General features: G+C 56.0%; 1 protein-coding gene across 1 annotated transcript in view; it reads left to right on the forward strand.

Moving 5' to 3' along the window:
- WDR1 (WD repeat domain 1) overlaps positions 1-16,263 on the forward strand; it is a 43,450-nt gene extending 27,187 nt beyond the window's left edge. The window contains exons 7-15 of the mRNA XM_044226191.1: positions 57-137; positions 449-682; positions 3,404-3,491; positions 4,887-5,043; positions 6,377-6,464; positions 9,019-9,129; positions 11,946-12,119; positions 13,600-13,744; positions 15,123-16,263. Coding sequence (XP_044082126.1) covers positions 57-137; positions 449-682; positions 3,404-3,491; positions 4,887-5,043; positions 6,377-6,464; positions 9,019-9,129; positions 11,946-12,119; positions 13,600-13,744; positions 15,123-15,229 — 1,185 coding nt within the window. The 3' untranslated portion in view covers positions 15,230-16,263. The remainder of the gene's footprint in view (positions 1-56; positions 138-448; positions 683-3,403; positions 3,492-4,886; positions 5,044-6,376; positions 6,465-9,018; positions 9,130-11,945; positions 12,120-13,599; positions 13,745-15,122) is intronic.
- Positions 16,264-17,446: the final 1,183 nt, after the last annotated feature.

The raw sequence follows: 17,446 nt of genomic DNA on the forward strand, positions 1-17,446 counted from the left end.
CAGCTGGTGAGCGCGTCCTCCCACCTGTGACCCACGTGTGTGTTATTCTTTGAAAGATTTACATCTACGATGGAAAGACGGGAGAGAAAGTGTGTGCCCTGGGAGGCGGCAAGGCTCATGACGGAGGCATTTACGCTGTGAGTATGGATCCATGGTGTGTGACCGTGTCAGCGACTGTTGTGGGGCCGTGTCCATGAGTGCAGTGGTCAGTACACAACTAGAAGTTAGAACCATGAAGTGTGAGGGGGTGAAGTGGAGATCTTCAGGATCACACAGAAGGGGTGTTGTAGCTTGGAGAAGCCAGTGGCTGGAGCAGGGGCCTGGACACCTGGTCTCCCCAGCCGTCGCTTCTCCCTGCTCAGAAATGGGGGCTTTGGGCAGGCTGCTTTCTGAGGCCCCTTCCCACTCTGTGTTCTCTGATACCTGGCCTGCTGTTTCATTTGAGTAGATCAGTTGGAGCCCTGATAGCACCCATTTGCTTTCTGCTTCTGGAGACAAAACCTCGAAGATTTGGGATGTCAGTGTGAACTCTGTCGTCAATACGTTTACAATGGGCTCCACCGTTCTGGACCAGCAGCTGGGCTGCTTGTGGCAGAAGGACCACCTCCTCAGCATCTCCCTGTCTGGGTACATCAACTATCTGGACAAAAACAACCCCAGCAAACCCCTGCGGGTCATCAAGGTAAGGCTGCGTGGCAGCCTGTGGGGTGGTGGAAAGGGCTGTGGCCCAGCGAGGAAAAGGGAGAGCCGGCAGGAGGCCGAGTTGGGGACCCACCTTGGGGGTTTGGTCAATGGCAGGAGGCTAGTTGCTTTGGGGGTGTGTGTTTAGCAGAAGTGGAAGGCTGGTGCCGAGCTCCTCTTAAGCTTCTAGAAGCACTGGGGGCTCAGGGCCTTGTGTCTGTGGACATTGCCCCTCCCCCTGCTGTCAGGAGTCCCTGTGTCCTGGGGTGAATAGCCTCCTTCAGGTAGGAGCTGACAGCTGGAACGCATGGAGCTCCAAGAGCATCACTACAGACTTGGAGGACCAGCAGAGAGCCTAAGGGACGGCCAGGAGGCCTGGGGACTGGACCTGGGCACTGTGTCTCATTTGAACGTGGGATAGAGTGTGAGGAGGCCCGGAGTGTTATGTGGTTCGAGGAGGGAAGGCACATGGGAAAGAACAAGTTTGGAGAAATAGGCAGATCCTGAGGTTCAGAGGCCTTGAGTGGTGGGCCAGGAGTTTGTGCAGCTACGAGTGATGAGAGGTGGTCAGGCCCCAGCCCAGCTGCCATCCTGTCACCTGGAGGGCTTTCTCAGGGCAGCTGGTGCCCAGGGTCTGCCCTGGGGACTCCTGCTTCGGGGGTAGGGGAGCATGCCTTCTCCCTGCATCAGCCCTAGTGGTCTTGATATCTCAGGAAGCCAGTAGCCCAGCAAGGACCTAGGAGGTTGGCTCTCGTGCCAGTCCCTGTAGACACTGCCTCTGCCTGGAGTTGATGGAGACAGTTGTCCGAGGTGGGAACTGCTGTGTCTCATTAAGAAGGGGATGTAGCTTGATGAGATTGAAGAGGATTGATGTGGTAACACGGCACTATCTGTCCTCGCTTTGGGTTCCATGCCTGCTGTCATGCTTCCCCCAGCTTGGACCTAAGCACGGGGCATTGCCGCCTCCTCCTTGATGGTCCCCTAGCTGGCGCAGTGCCTGTATTGTGCGGGTGTGTACAGCCTGGCACAGAGCCGGGGGGCACGCATGACACTCACTTGACTGGATCTCTCTCTAGATGGGATGGGGAGAGATTCCTTGAGAGGTTCAGGCGTTGTCAGCCCACTTGGGCCCAGAAGAGCAGTTTCCCACTGGCCACTGAAAGCATGGAAACTACAAGCTGGGCTTCTGTTGCTCCCAGGCCAGGTTGCGGAATCTTTCAGGCTTTTACAGTCAGCAGTCAGTCGGTCCTTCCCGTTCCCGTTCCTGCCACAGAAGTGTACGTGAATCCAAGGGGGTCCTTGGTGCTGATCTTGCGCTGCAGAGGCATCTGAGCCACATGTGGGCGCCCCAGAGAAAGCCGGAGTTGGAATAGCAGTTCTCAGCCCTCCCGCTCACGGAGATTGAAAGAGGGCTGGATCTCTGGAGACCCTGAAGGAGGACCAGGAGGCCTTGGAACTGGACTTGCCCCAGAGGGATTTGGTCAGAACCTGTAGGGATGGCTCTATCTGTTGGTAACCCTGACACCCGCAGCATTTTGCTGTGTAGCTGGAGCAGCAGTTCTCAAGCTAGAAGGTCCATGAGAGGCAAACACGGTGGTTGGGTCTGTCTAGACGCCTGCGGGGCACGTGTTAACTCACAAGTGCCTGGGGAGTGCTGCGGCCCCAGGCAGGGCAGGTGCAGGTCCTGAGTCAGGATGTGCAGGGGGGATGCCCAGTGGGGCTGAGCTGGTGTGAGGACCAGATCAGTATCAGGGCTGATAAGTATCAGGGCTGGCAGGATTCTGTCCGAGAAGGAGACAAGAGGTAGAAAGGACCCACTGTGTCCCCTGAGAACTGTGTGTACCTTTCTTGGAAGCTTTTTGCCACAGTGTGGCAACAGGCGGAACCTGCAGAATGCTCGGGAAGCTCTGGGGGAGAGGCCTGTGCAGAATTGCACCACCCGGCCACAGAGCATTGCTGAGAAAGACCAGACAGAGACCTGCCCACCCTGGCGCCCAGGAGCAGTTATAGTGAGGTTATGTGTTCCCTAGTAGCGAGGGACTGGCTACAGAGGAGTTGTCTGTGCCCCCCACGTTGCTAGTGAGGGAGGTATTGGGGGTCAGGGCCCGCCAACAGCTTGGGTGGGAACGGGCATGTTGGGAGAGAAGAAGCTGCCTCACAAGCTAGGAGTCGATGCTAGGGTTGTATGTTCCGGTTTGGGGAGAGAATAGACAGTAGAACCCGGGACTGTCTGGGTCCCTGCAGGGCCCGGATGTGTGCCCACCTGCCTCTGTGAGTGATGGACCCCCCTTGTGGCTGATCCCGCTCACTGCTGCTTCCTGCCCATGGGGGCTCAGCTCGGGACTGGGGCTCACCGGCATCTGCCAGATGTGAGCAGCAGTCCCCCCAATCAAGGGCGCTGCCAGGGTCATTGCATGGACCATGCACTCGGCTCCTAGGGTTTTATTAGATCCTGTTCTTGGCTGGGGTTGAGGTTGGGTCCTGGGAGGGAAGGGCTTTGTGACAAGGTTTTGCCAGATGGGCCGTCAGCTGGGGAAGAGCTGGCCGCGCCTCACAGAGGGGGTTTTTGGGCACATGGGCCTTCAGGGAGTTGGCACAGACAGGCGTGGAGGGCCTTGTGCCTCATCATCCCGCAGGGGGGCAGTCAGTGGAGGGCGGCTGGCAGGTGGCAGAGGCAGGATGGCGTGTTCTCCGCTCACCTGCTCCGTCCTCTCCTGTACAGGGTCACAGCAAATCCATCCAGTGTCTGACGGTGCACAACAATGGTGGCAAGTCCTATATCTACTCCGGGAGCCACGATGGACACATTAATATCCTTTGACTCACAGTGCTGGCTCTGGGGCCGCTGGCAGGACAAGTGGGAGTGTTCTGTCCCTGTGGAGCCAGAGGCCAGGGTAGCAGCAGGGCTGCAACCAGAGGTCCGTATCCACGCTGAGGTCCCTGGCTCTGGGCTGCAGCCTTGACCCGATGGATCGCTTCTTTGCAGCTCTAAGTGGCTGATAACTGCATCGAGCTGCTGCTCCTGCCTGGGCCCCTAGTGCCGCCCAATCCCTCTCACAGGCCGGGAGTCAGGAGTCTGAGGATTTAGCAGGACCTAGAACCTCTCAGTACTTTTCCCGTTGTTTTAAAAATAAGAGAACAGAAACCCAGCATGCTCCAGTGCTTTCCCCAAAGTCATCCCACTGGTCGGTAGCAGCTAGAACTGGAACTGGAACCTCCCTTCTGAGTTGCTTTGTGGTCCCGCAAGACTTTCCCTGGAGGCATGTGAAGCAGCCCTTACAGGCCACCCTCACCCCCGTGTTTGAGGCCTGGGGCTCCCCCTTCTCCCACAGCACCCTCTGGGGTTCTGGGGTGCAGGCTCACGCACCCCTGTTTTCACGAAAGAGCTCTAGCTAGGGAGCTGTCCCTACGGCCCTGGGGTAGGAGGGCGGAGAAGTCACCCTCTATCCACTTAAATGTGAGGAGGGGAGTGTATGATATGTGCCCCTCCTGGAGCGAGGTGCTGGTCTGCAGTCAGGCTGTTTTCAGCTGCCCTGCATTGCTCCCCTCCTGGTGTGACGCCTCCTCTTCCAGATCTTCCCTGAGCACAGCGCGGGGGCAGCCTGGCGTGTATTCCAGTGCTCAGGTATCTAGGTTTCCTCAGGTATCAGGCACTGGGGTCTCCATCACAAGAGCCTGTCAGCCGTGGAGCATACCTGTGACACTCCAGAGGCAACGATAATCCTCAACTTGAAATGAGAACAGTCCACTCACTTACAGCACCCCTCCCCCATGAGCACCTCTGACTCACAGCGTGCAGACCATCCCTGCCAAGGTTGCGCGGCCCCGGGCAGTTCCCAGCTGGTCGTCCTCTGAGCAGGGAGGCGCAGCCAGCCTCCTGTTCATGGTCCCGGGCTTCCAGCGCAGATGGGCTGTGGTCCATGTGCACCGTTAGCCAGTGGGAACCCGCACACTTACGTGCCCAGCTGCTGCAGGGGGTCCCCGTGCAGGGGGTCCGGCCGGACTGCTCACTCAGCGTGTCCTCCATGGTCCGACCGAATATCACCAGAACATCTGTTCTGGAATTCGGATTCAGTCTTGCCATAGACTTCCCCTCAGGCCCAGGCCCCGTGCTCACAGTCTCATCCCGAGTGAGAGGTGGCCAGGCCTCCCCAGTGGGGCCCGACCGTGTCCTGGAGGCGGCTTTTCCTTAACCCCTGCCCCACATTACTGGGATTCAGAGACAGGGGAGAATGACTCCTTCGCCGGAAAGGGCCACACGAACCAGGTGTCCAGGATGACGGTGGACGAGTCTGGGCAGTTGGTGAGCTGCAGCATGGATGACACAGTGCGCTATACCAGCCTCATGCTGAGGGACTACAGGTGAGGGCTGCCCGGGGCCCAGTCCGCAGTGCACCCCAGAAGAGGGGCCCTCTGCCCACATGGCTTCTGGCTCAGTGGCACTTTGCTCTCCTCACTGCTCCCCCCAACTGCTTCTCTTGTGTCCAGGCCCTCAGCCAGGAGCTGCATGAGAGTCCAGGTAGCCCACCTGGACAGTGACCTGTGTAGACTCTGCCTGGGAAACCTCTCAGCCCAAATGCCCTCCTCATTCTGTTCCTCTACAGCAGAGGAGGGTGACAGTGGGGCCAGCCTTGCGGGCTGTTGGGAAGGCCCAGCAAGGCCCTCACGGCCTCCTGGCATGTGGCAGGTGCTCAAAAGGACACGTAGGCACCCAGGTGCTTTGAGGAAGCGGCCATGTTATTTGGTTTGGCTCCGGTGCCTTGAATTGACTGTCCTTAGCGCCAGAAGACTAGCTGTTACCAAACTGCGGTTTCCTGTGCAGAGTGAAGAAGGGGTGAGCAGGGTCTGCTTCGTGAAAGGACAGACTGGACACCTGCAGCCATGCCCCTCTTCCCCCTCACTGAGGCAGGGGACTCCAGAAGGACGTGTGGCAGGCCTCACCTGCCTGGCGGGACTGGGCACTGGGAACTGGTTGAGCCTTGTGATGCGTGCGGAAAATGCCCCACAGCCTCGTGTCCAGGCCCCAGCCATTCTCTCTGTACTGCTGCCCCGTGGTGACCCTGAATTAGCACAGCCCACACGAGAGCCTTCCCGCTGCGTGCGCTGCTGCACCCTCGGCCTCCTCAGAGACCCCCGGGGCAGAGCCACAGCTGGTGACCTGAGCCGCAAGGTCCCCATGCTTGGCCTGGTCACATGGGATTTTTTTCCTTCATTTACTATTTTCAAGTTTTGTGTGTGTGCAAGATTTCCAGGGCTTGTTTTCACAGCATTAACCAAAAACAAAGACATGATTTTCATCCGTGAAAGTATCTGATTCTTCAGAAGAGTCACCCTGCTGAGCAGAGTGGCTGTGACCGTGGGAGCGGGAGGTGGGCTCAGTTCCATCTGTAGCCATGGATCGCCAGGGTCTGTGGCCAGTGGACTCAGGACGAGAGTGGGGTGGAGTTCCCTGGGGGCATCACAGCCATTCCACAGGTCATAGTGACTAGAGCACCACCACCCCCCGCCCCGTTCCCTGCCCCCGCTTAATTTCCGATCTCTTTCCCTAGAGCCGGGGATGTCTTTCTCTCACTGCTCCTGGGTTTTGGCTCATGACTCCCTCAGTGCAGGTGGATTGGCATCTCTGAGTGTAGGCTTAACACACATGCTGAGCCCTGTGAGGTTGACGTAACGTGTTTTCCCTTGTCTCCACCAGCGGGCAGGGAGTTGTGAAGATGGACGTCCAACCGAAGTGCGTGGCTGTGGGCCCCGGAGGCTATGCCGTGGTCGTCTGCATCGGGCAGGTACGGCTTGCTTCAGAGTGGCGGGGAACACCAGCCGGGCAGCTGAGCGGAGCTGGTGGGTGAGGCATCTGACCTTTTGCCTCTGGTGCAGTGGGAGCTCTGCTGCATGTCTGTCCAAGACCCGGGTGCACACAAATTGAGTCACTTGGTCAGCAGTTCTCTCTGGTAGCATGGCATCCTCCCTATCCTACAGACACGGAGGCAGAGGGAGGGCTAGTTGCTTGCCCCAGTCTGTAGCTGCCAGAGGGCACAGCTGTCAGGCGTCAGCCTCCCCGTGTGTCCATCAGCCCGGGAGCCTTCTGGGGGCCCAGCAGCAGCAACACGGTTGTCTCAGCCCTGAGCCCTGGAACCATGTGACTCCACACATGTTCCACACCATCTGTGAGCTCCCTAACAGCTCCTAGGGAACTTGGGAGGCTCCTCTCAGTGTTGCCTGTTCTTTTTCTGACTTCTCCCGAGGCCACATGGTGGCTAGGGGCACCAGGGCCAGGATGGCATCTGGTGTCCTAGCTCTGTGGCCTGGCTTCTCACTGAAGACAGGTCACTTACAGACCTTTTCTTTTGGAATTTCGGGAACAAAGTGCCCTTGACCCAGACCCTGGTGTGACCCATTTTCTACAAGGTTTTGCTCTGATGCAGGCGGCGTCTGTCAGTAGACCAGGGCATCCAGGAATCAGGGTGGGCAGGTGTGACTAAGCCCCCCACGGCAGGAGTGACAACCCTGGTAAAGATAGCTGCTGTTCAGGAGCCCACACCCGTCCTGCGTCGCGTGCACTTAACGTGCTTCAGGGAGAATGTTTTCTGCGTGTCCTAGATAGCAGAAGCTTCTGCCAAGCAGTTACCGTCAGCAGCCTGGGCAGTCAGTGGGGGAACTATAGTGATGATCTGCATGGAGAGCCAGAGCAGAGTCCGGGTTGGAGGTGCCGAAAGGCAGCCTTCTAGAAGCACAGGGGGGCCTGGGCTAATGCTCTGTGTCTCTAGGCCTCACTTTCCTGTCGGTAGAGGGCAGTCCTGACAAGCCCTCCTCTGAGGCTCAGAGGGAGGCTTGCACAAGGAGGGTCAGAGAGGGGCAACCTGGTGCCACGTGGCGGGGCTGGTGGTATGCAAGGTTGTTCTGTGATGTGCCCCTGCTACGCAGGCTTCCTGCCCCGCTCCAGGTGGGATGTTTCTGTAGAATATGCTGGAAGGGGCCTGTGATTTTAGTTCGGGAAATAGCTCGGTTTAAGTCTCACCTCTTAGGCAAGTTTTGGCAAATGCTTGGTCCCCTACTGTTTACCTGTCAGGTGAATCTACTTCCCGAGTCAGGCAGGTGGTAGGTAAACGTTCCTCGGGCTTCGTTTTCATAGTAGATCTTAGTGAGGGTTCTGCCACCTGTCCACCTGTTCCCTTTTCTCGCCCCCCCCACCAACCTCACAATATACACAGAAGCAGAGGCCACTGGAGAGTGGGGTCAGGGGCTGGCCCGCCCTTCGTGGGACAGCTGGTAGCCTGGGCAGGGGTACTGTGGGATGAAGCCAGAGTTGTCACAAATCTAGGCCATGCTATCTGGGAGCAGTCCAGTGAGCGAGAAGCAGGAGGGGCAGCAAGAGTGGGGGTGGAGGGCGAAGAGGGTCCCTGTGTACAGAGGGCCTCTTCTGTGAGTGCCTCCAGGTGGTGGTGGGGGATGGTGATCCTGCTGTCTCCAGGGGTGTGCCCCACTGTTAGCAATGCATGTGTCTTACACTTGGTGGACTCGGAGCTGATACTTTTGTTTGCCTTTACTGGGTCTTTATTTATCCTGAACGTAAAATTCCGGCTTTGTGTTGTGTAGGCACTGTCTGGTTCTTCTGCCCTGGGAAGCTGAGGCTGAGGACAGAGCTGTCCCCACAAGCAGTAGGTGACTGAGCCAGGATCAGGTCCCCGTTTGTGTGTCCACAGGGTGCTGAGGACAGGCTAGGGACTCCGTCCTGCCTCCACCTCTGTTAGAGGGAGGTGAGGCAGGGGCTGGCTGGGGTGGAGCCCCTCCCAGGTACCCTCCAGTGCCTCTGGCTGACTTGCCCTGCACTGTCCGTCCTGCCCTCCCATGGGATGAGTCATGCCCTGGTGGGAGGCCAGTGGGGAGCAGAGAGACTCTGTGGAGTGGGAGCCCATGCCTGGGGCCCAGTTTTTGTCCAGAAGACAGGTACCAGCATTGTCCCCCAGCTGTGGGAGACGCTCTGGCTGGCACACGTAGGATGCTTCACATGCTGCGGGTTGGAGCTGTGAAGGGACTTTTTCGGACCTGGGATACCAGAACTTAGAATCCGGCCTGTCCTGTGCGTTCCTGTTGTTGCCTTAGAGCCTTGCTCTTCCAAATGCTTGTGTCCCTTGGATCTCACAAGAAGGCATTTGGGAGAGCTCATTCATTATGTGACAGGAGAGTGAAAAGTTCAGAGGTCAGGTGGCTTCCCGGTCCCCAGCGACTGATGAGGGAGGAAGCACAACGCAGGGTCACAGGGCGCCCGCCCCCAGTGAGCTTCGGGCCAAGCAATCTGTCCCTGGCCTCTGCACCTTGACTGCTGCCTGTGATTTTCAGATTGTCCTGCTCAAGGACCAGAAAAAGTGCTTCAGCATCGACAGCCCTGGCTACGAGCCGGAAGTGGTGGCAGTACACCCCAGTGGTGACACGGTGGCCGTCGGGGGCACGGTGAGTCTCCTGTCCCTCATGTCCTCTGACCCCGGCTATGGGGGCGGTTAGGGGGTGACACAGGCTATGTACAGAGGGTCCTAAGGCAGAAGAGGAGGGAGGTAGTGGGAGACCAAGGACCTGGGCAGTGAGCAGGGGCTGGGCTTGGGAGCACAGAGCAGGGGAGACTGCTGGGCCATCAACCACGTAAGTGCGTAGGGCACATGTGATTTAGTATGTTGAGAGAGGACCAGCGTGGGTGACCTGGGCTGGCAGGTTGGAGGTAGGAACATGACAAGAAGATTCCTAACCCGTGTTTAGCAGCAATAACCCGACGGGCTCAAGGTTTTCCTTTAGTTTTGGCATCTGTCTGGTCCAATGTGGTGTTCTTGCTCCTCTAAACCTAGAGCGCAGGGACCCTGTGGTCCCTGCCCGCCAGGCTGAGTCCTAAAGTACTTTACAACTTGGCTCTCTTTGTCCCTTCTGGCCCTGGGAGGCTTGGGTGCCCTGACGAAGGAGCTCTGCAGCAGGTATGGCAGACCTTCATGTCCCAGGGGAGGAAGTCAGTGCTGGGCAGTGCCCAGTGTGCCAAAAGCCAACCCAGGGGTCACCTGCTGGTGTTCACTGTGAAACCACCTGCTCCCCAGCTGCTGGAGGAGCCCAGGGCAGATCTCGTGGAGCAGGTGTGAGGGCTGAGGGAGGGCTGGTCTGTGGGTGCGGCTTTGCCCCCCAGGCGGTCTCACCTTCAGCCTCCGAAATGTCCTTGCTGCCCACCCTTCCAGCCTGAAGGAGGACCAGCCAGAGGGGCCCCTGGGTGCTTTGACAGTCGGTCAGGGTACCTGCCCAAGCAGGTGAGGAAGCCCCCAGTCACATCTACAAGCTCTTCCCTCCCCCAAGAGCCCTTGGGCACAGTGTCGAGCCACTGCTGCCCAGACAGAGGAGCAGGGCTTGTCGGCCCTCAGCCCCTGCACTCGAGCCCTTCCTCTGTGTTTTCGTCGTCGTGGCTGTAAGACACGTGGACTTTCTGGTTTTCAGATGAGTCAGATGTGTCCCGTGTGTGGCTCCCCTCCACAGGGCACTGCATCCCCTCCTGCCAAACAGCCCCACTGCCTCCCACAGGGTTCCCGACAGCCCTACTCTCCTGCAGTGCTCTGCCTGGGCTACCGTCCCTGTAGGCCCACACCCCCGCAGTGCTGGCAGTCCCTTCTGGGCCTGTCACCGCTTCTTTCCTAAATCCCCACTCTCTGGCATGTTTTGAGGAGTTGTCTTCCCTTTTTTAGGGAGAAGTTCACAGCCATGGTCCTGGGGCAGGAGGTCAGAGTCAGACATGGGGTTTAAATCTGGTCTTTTCTCTTGCACTATGCTCTGCTTACTAGACCTTTACCTTTTTAAAAAGAAGAGATAGGGCTATTCCCATGTTTCCTCAGCTTCGACTTCAAGGTCTTGCCAACTTTGGTCTTTCCTGGTTGTCTGCCAGCCCTGGGCCTGTGAATCTCCATGATCACACGGGGCACATCTCTGTTTATCCTGGGTTTCCCCATTGTCCTCCACACACCAGTAGTCTCCATTTATTTTAATGACTTTTCCAGCAAGTGGCATTCCCATCACATAGTTAGCCCGGTAGTGGACGTTAGTGCTGTGTGCCTCCTATGAATGTCCAGTGTGTGCAGTCTAAGAGCATAGCCTTTTCCTTTTTTGCAATGCCTCCTGTGGGCCATGTATTCACAGAACCCTGGAGCCCAGGCTCCCACTGTAGGTAGACATCAGGCGAGCTTATCACGTGAGCTCAAGGACTTTTGTCCTCATCGACCTGCAGCATCTGGACATGGCTCTCCCTCCTGCATTAGGGGCAGAGCCAGGGCTGTGTTGTGGCCAGAGCTAGGAGACCTTGGATTATCTTGGCCCCTTGGACAGCTCAGCTGCCCCAAGAGGGTGGCCTGGTCCTTAATCTGACTCCTCCCAGGGAAGCCTTGGACAGTCACAAGGACACTACCTGTCCCGGTTCCTTTTGTCTGTCCATCTCTGCCCCCTTCACGGATTTATTCCACCGTGTGTGACACTTCTCAGGCTAGGCCCTGGACAAGTGTGAGGGGTCATGAAATTGGGGAGAGACAGTCCCTGGCCTGGAGGACAGGTGCCCAAGGTATGTCCACCTGGCTGGGCTCCCACGGCATGGGCAGAACTGTTAGCAAAGATGTCCAGACACCCTCAGAGGCTTCCAGCCGAGGAGAGCTGGGTAGAGCCAGGTGCTTGGGCATCCCAACCTCAGGGACCCCTGGGGCAGTTGGACCTTCTGAAGGTCCCTCTCCCTCTGAGAGAGCAGGTGTGCCTCCCCTGTGAAGAAGCGCCTGGGTCACGCCAAGGATGGGGAGCTCGTCAGGAGCCAGCAGGTTGGACAGAGCAGGGCGTGGTCAGAGAGTGAGTCGGTGCCTGAAGGAACCTCCAGGGCACTGGGAAGGGTGGTGTGGATCCAGAGCACAGGGGGCAGGCAGTGTGGCTGGAGGACAGAGCCAGACCAGGGCTACCAGTGCAGCACTAACGTGTATAGGCGGACCTCATGGTTCGCCCTGTGAACACCTGCGTCAGGACTGACTAGAGCGTTGATGGAAAAAGTCAGAGTCCTGGACACCCACACACATGGAATCAGAATTGGGGGTACCTAGCATTCAGCCTCTTAATTACTTCCCTGAGTAGTTCTTCCCACACTGCTGGTATGTCATGGGAACTGCTGACAGGTTTTGGGGGGAAGGTATTGGGAGCATGTGTGTGCACGCACGTATGCTCTCCCGTAGCGTGCACGCCGGGAAGTGACTCACTGCCCCTCTGTCCTCCTGCAGGACGGAAATGTCCGCTTGTACTCCATCCTGGGCACCACGCTGAAGGACGAGGGCAAGCTCCTGGAGGCCAAGGGCCCCGTGACCGATGTGGCATACTCCCATGATGGCGCCTTCCTCGCTGTGTGCGATGCCAGCAAAGTGGTCACGGTCTTCAGCGTTGCTGATGGCTACTCGGTGAGTGGGCGGGTGGGGGGCCGTGGCTTCTCTCCCTTGTCATCAGCCTGGCAGTTGTATGAGACCACGCAGCTTCCTTGCTCTCAGGGCTGATGTGAGACAAGGCATGCTGCTGTCCAGGGTCTTGGGGTTTTATGAGTGAGGTAGAGCACTTGCCAGAAAGTTAGGGCCCCAGGCGGTGGTGAGACTTGCCGTGAAGACAAGCCGATTGGTTCACCTGGGCTGCCTGGCTGAGTGATTTCCTGGTTTCTTTGTCGAAGGGCTGAGACTAGATTTTCTTCTTGAGTCTCATTACCATTTGGGTCTCACGAGGATGAGCGCGCATCCTCTCAGCACTGCCTCGCAGGGGGCTCGGGGCAGGAGACTGAGCTTGGTTAGGGGGTCGGTCACTTGCTGGGTTTGGCCAGAGCAGGGGGCACAGGCTGTCAGGTCTCCGGTCTCAGGGCCCTGCACCAAGCCAGCCCCCCAGCACTTGAACGTTTTGGAATGCAGCAAAGATGAAAGAATTTACCACTGAGGTTTTGCCATTAACATCTCCCTGTGTTACACTATCCATCCAATGATCTTAATTCGGGGTGCACTTAAAGTAAATTACAGGCATCTGTATACTTCCCCATAAATACGTGCACTTACGTAGTAAGTAGGCTTGCGTCTTTTCTTAGTCTGTGTGATGCTATAATGTCACTTCTGGTAAGAGGGGCAGGTGAAGGCAAGTGTCCGCCTGTGTTGGACAGAAAGCCTGTAACTTGCACCTCCATGGACATATACCCTGCCTCCCGGGGGATTTTTCTGCTCCCTTGCCATGTTTCTCAGCTTTTGTATTTATCTCATTTTTAGTGATTTCATGTATGTACAACAGAAGTCTTGTTGATGTTATGCTAAGTAGGCAGGGTGGTATCAACACAGTATAGAACAGGCAAACTTGAAAAAGAAAATCCTCGGGAGGTCGACCTTATCTAGGGATTAAGGAAATGGAATGCTCTGAAGAAAAACCATCCCTACAGCGTCAGGAAAGTGCTAGTCCTCCAGCTTGCAGGCCCCCTCCAGTCCTTGCCCCACAGAGTAGCGAGTAGCAGGCAGATGTGGGGGAGGGGCCGGCTGCCTGCCTCTGCTGCCCAAACTTTCCCTGTGCACCCCTTGCCCAAGGCGGAGCCCCTTGAGCCTTCTTTCTTGTCAGCATGGTGCTGACCCTGGCTGGGCTGAGGGCCCTGTGAAGGAGCACACACACACCTAGCACCTCAGGGTAGGTGCTGTGGTAGAGGCCGTCTGGTCCCGGGGACACTGGCTGCTGCCCAGTGCTGGGCTGCATCCTCCTGGGCCTTGTCATGGAGCAGCGGACACCTCAGGAGGTGTACACGGGTCCTGGCAGAGAGCACTGTCAGCATTGGCCCTCACTGTGGTCACAGAGGGCAGGTGAGATGACACGTGCCCCTCTGGCCTGAACCCTGACCTACCCCCTCTGTTTTTAACCCGATACTAGGAGAACAATGTTTTTTATGGACACCACGCGAAGATCGTCTGCCTGGCCTGGTCACCAGACAACGAGCACTTTGCCTCTGGTGGCATGGACATGATGGTGTACGTCTGGACCCTGAGTGACCCCGAGACCAGGGTCAAGATCCAAGGTGACTCTCGCTCCTACATCAGCTCCCCAGGAAGCCCCAGAGAGGCTGTCCCCAAGCCTGAGTGTCCTCTTTGTGCTTCTGGGGAAGTTAGCCCTGAGAAGCATGGCCCTCATTCCCCTGGCCCCTGCTTGACACGCAGAGGGAGGGACGATGCGTGTGTTCCCTGAGGGAGAGGAGGTGGTGTCCATTCACCGGACACTCACCTTCACACATGGTGGGGGTTCCTCTTGACATCTCTTCCTTATCCCACTGGGCTTCCATGGCAAAGTACTGCAGACTAGGTGGCTCAGAAACCACAGAACTATTGCTCACAGTTCAGGAGGCTGAAGTCCCAGATGGGGGGTTCCGCAGGGCTGGGGCGTGGGGGAGCTCTTCCAGGTCAGAGACTTGCAGGGAGGGGCAGTGCTCTGTGGGGTCTGTTTAATAAGGCACTGATCCCCCTAGCCTTGGACATTAGGTTTCCAGCGTACAACGTGGGCGACAGATGCAAACATTCAGACCACAGCACTGCCCCTTCCCCTACCCCACCCCCTAAATTAAACAGCTGAGCAGGTTTTCCCCACAGTGGGCAGCATTCAGTAGGAGTGTAATGTCTTGCTGGTTTTTTAGCAGCCCTGTTTAAAAAACAAAACAACAACAAAAAACAAGTAAAACTATTCTTAATAGTAAGTTTTATTTAGCCCAACATATTTTTTTCTCTGTGTGGCAATAGCTCACTTCAAGGACTCTGTGGTCACAAGTGGTTTGTGGGGACTGTGTCTATCCCGGTGTCACCCCCCAGGCAGAGGGGATTTACCTGGGCCCCCAGCTCTGTTTGTAGTAAGACCCACCAAGTCAGCAGGGTGGAGGCAGGAGACTGGGGGGGAATGGGGTCACCCCTGGTGCACCTCACACAGGGGCGACTCTCGGGGTCTTTTGGTCACAAGTCCACCAATTACAGAGGTTTCTCGGCCTTTATTCATCCACCCCCCAACCATCACCGCAGATACGCCAGGAGGCTGTGTATCCTCTGTGTAGTGTTGCTTACGCATGAAAAGAAGTAAGACTTTTCTCACACACACACACACACACACACACACACACACACACACACACACCCCGTGGGAGGAGCATTTCTGTGCCCCAGGGGACCTTGTTGGTTGTTGGGACAGTCCCCATGTCTGGGAGGGACCGGCTTGAGAATGGCTGCACCCACTGTCCACCCAGATAGATGTTCATGCTTCCGGGAGGAGGACCAGGATTGGATGAAGAGCAGTCCGCGGTCAGTTCCTCAGGGCCTGCTGTCGATGTCGCCACAGCCTGTCCCCTGCTCCTCGTCTGCGGTGTTGCAGGGGCAGAGACACGGGGCTCACCCTCAGCATAACTTCTCTCTCCCCAGATGCGCACCGACTTCACCACGTCAGCAGCCTGGCCTGGCTGGACGAGCACACGCTGGTCACGACGTCTCACGACGCCTCTGTCAAAGAGTGGACAATCACCTACTGAGGACCCCCTCCGTTGGACGGACCGAATCAGGGACTAGAGCTTACGCAGCTGAACACGTCATTTCTCCCAGTCTCTCTGCCATGCGCCCCCACGTCCCCGCCTGCTCAAGAGAGGGGGGCCTTACCGCGCGTACCCTCAGCTCTCTGCAGGGTATCCATACCTGTACACGTCCTTCTGAAAGCTTTAGACAGTGACAGTTTGCACATGAAAAATAAAGCAAGCACTTAAACAACGTGTGGAGCGTAACTCAAACCCACCACCCACCCAGACTGAGTGCAGAACATTCCAGAGGCAGAGCCTCGAAAGCACACAGACCCGCCCCCGTGGCTCCTGCTGTCTGGCGGGGGAGGCTGCGGCTGTGGGCCGCACCCCTTTCTGCGAATCCCTCCCCGTAGACCCCCTCCCCGCAGAGTTCCCTGCGCCTGGCCCAGCAAGGGACCCTGGGACAGCTCAGCCCTGCAGAGTTCTGCAGAGCAGGTGCCACTGGGAGGCCTAGGTTGTGCACCCTGCTGTGTGGCCACCCTCGCGGCTGACAGGGTGCACTCATATGAATCTTGGAGTCACTGTCTGTTTTTGTGCTTGATTCTAAGAATGGAATTGTGGGATTTTTTTTTTTAATGTATCTTAACTGTTGCCTGTCTGTGTTTACAGGCTCACGCGCCAAGGGTGCCACCGCCTCTGGGCGTTGAGAGCCGGATTAGCCAGACCCAGGAGTCTTGGCCACTGTTTTGCTCTCCCGCTTCAATGTGTTTCTGTCCTTCTTTACCCCTTCTGCCCCCAAGAGCAAAAGTTAATTTAAAGGCAGAGGTGACGTCACTGTAAACTAACTTGTTATGGTTTCACTTTTTTTTTTTTTTTCAGTGCAGAAATTAAAAGTAAGTATAAAGCACGGTGATTTGTAGTTTTTTTGCGTGTGTTGGAATTACTGGTAATTGTTGGCTGAGAGCAATCGCTCCCTTTGCACTTGTGAAAACACTTTGAGCGCTTTAAGAGATAAGACCAAGAAGTGATTAAATGTCTTTCTCTTCACTGTGGATGGCTGACTTTGTGTGGTGGTGGGCTGTGGGGAGTGTGGGAAGCTGTGCGGGACCCTCGTGGCTTCTCCCTGACTTGCAGCCTCAGAGGGATATGTTCCTGAACTGGATTGCTGGATCCACCCAACTCGGGGAGAGAAGCCCCACAAGGGCCCAGCACATCTGGATCAAATCGCTCTGTGACCTGGGCCCCCTCACCTCCCTTCTTTGGGCCTAAATTTGTTTTATTTGTAAGCGGAAAATATTGGATCAGATGATCTAGGGATCCCACCTGATTTGCAAGTTCTGGGGCAGCCCATGACTTTTTTGTCACTGCCTTCAAGAGAGGGAAGTAGCACACATTTAGGCACTGAAGAACACTAAATTTCCAAGCATTCCTATTAACCATGAAAGATGAGCTTGGCTAGAAAGATAACACTGTAAAGATGTCTACATTTGCAACTCCAATAAAAAATACTTTCTCTCTTCTGATTTCATCATATTGCTTCCACAGTTCATACATGAAAAGGGACCTAAGAAAGGAAAAGAGAATTAGATGTTACTCTATAATACATCTAAAGCTGGGGCTGCCTCAGAACAGAGTCTGGAAATGGGCTTCATGCTTCTGTATTCGGATTCCAGACAAATTACTAGATCGATTTGGGTACCAATTTGAAAAATAAGATAGCTTACTTGTCCTTACACCAAACTAAATTAAAAGTAGCTTCAAGTTTTTAAATTAATTTCAAACAATGGAGTTTAAATAATACTGGAAGAAAACTTCAGGGACTTTGTGTCCCCTCAGACGTCATTCTCAGAATGATAAAAACTATAAGGGACAAAAGATTGATACATTTGACTAATTTGTAAGAGTATCGAAGCAGGAAAAAACCCACAGTAATGGCATGCTTTTCTACACATGCTAGGCCAAAGAATGTGTAATGTTTTGGGTTTTGTTTTTTTTTTTAAAGATTTTACTTATTTATTTGACAAACAGATTACAAGTAGGCAGAGTAGCAGGCAGAGAAAGGGGGAAGCAGGCTCCCTGCTGAGCAGAGAGCCTGATGCGGGGCTCGATCCCAGGACCCTGAGATCATGACCTGAGCTGAAGGCAGAGGCTTAACCCACTGAGCCACCCAGGCGCCCAGAATGTATAATGTTTTGATGCTCAGCCTCATTTTCCTTGAGCACACAGGATTTTTCA

This window comes from Neovison vison, chromosome 11 (genome assembly GCF_020171115.1).
Source record: "Neovison vison isolate M4711 chromosome 11, ASM_NN_V1, whole genome shotgun sequence".
Taxonomy (NCBI): domain Eukaryota; kingdom Metazoa; phylum Chordata; class Mammalia; order Carnivora; family Mustelidae; genus Neogale; species Neogale vison.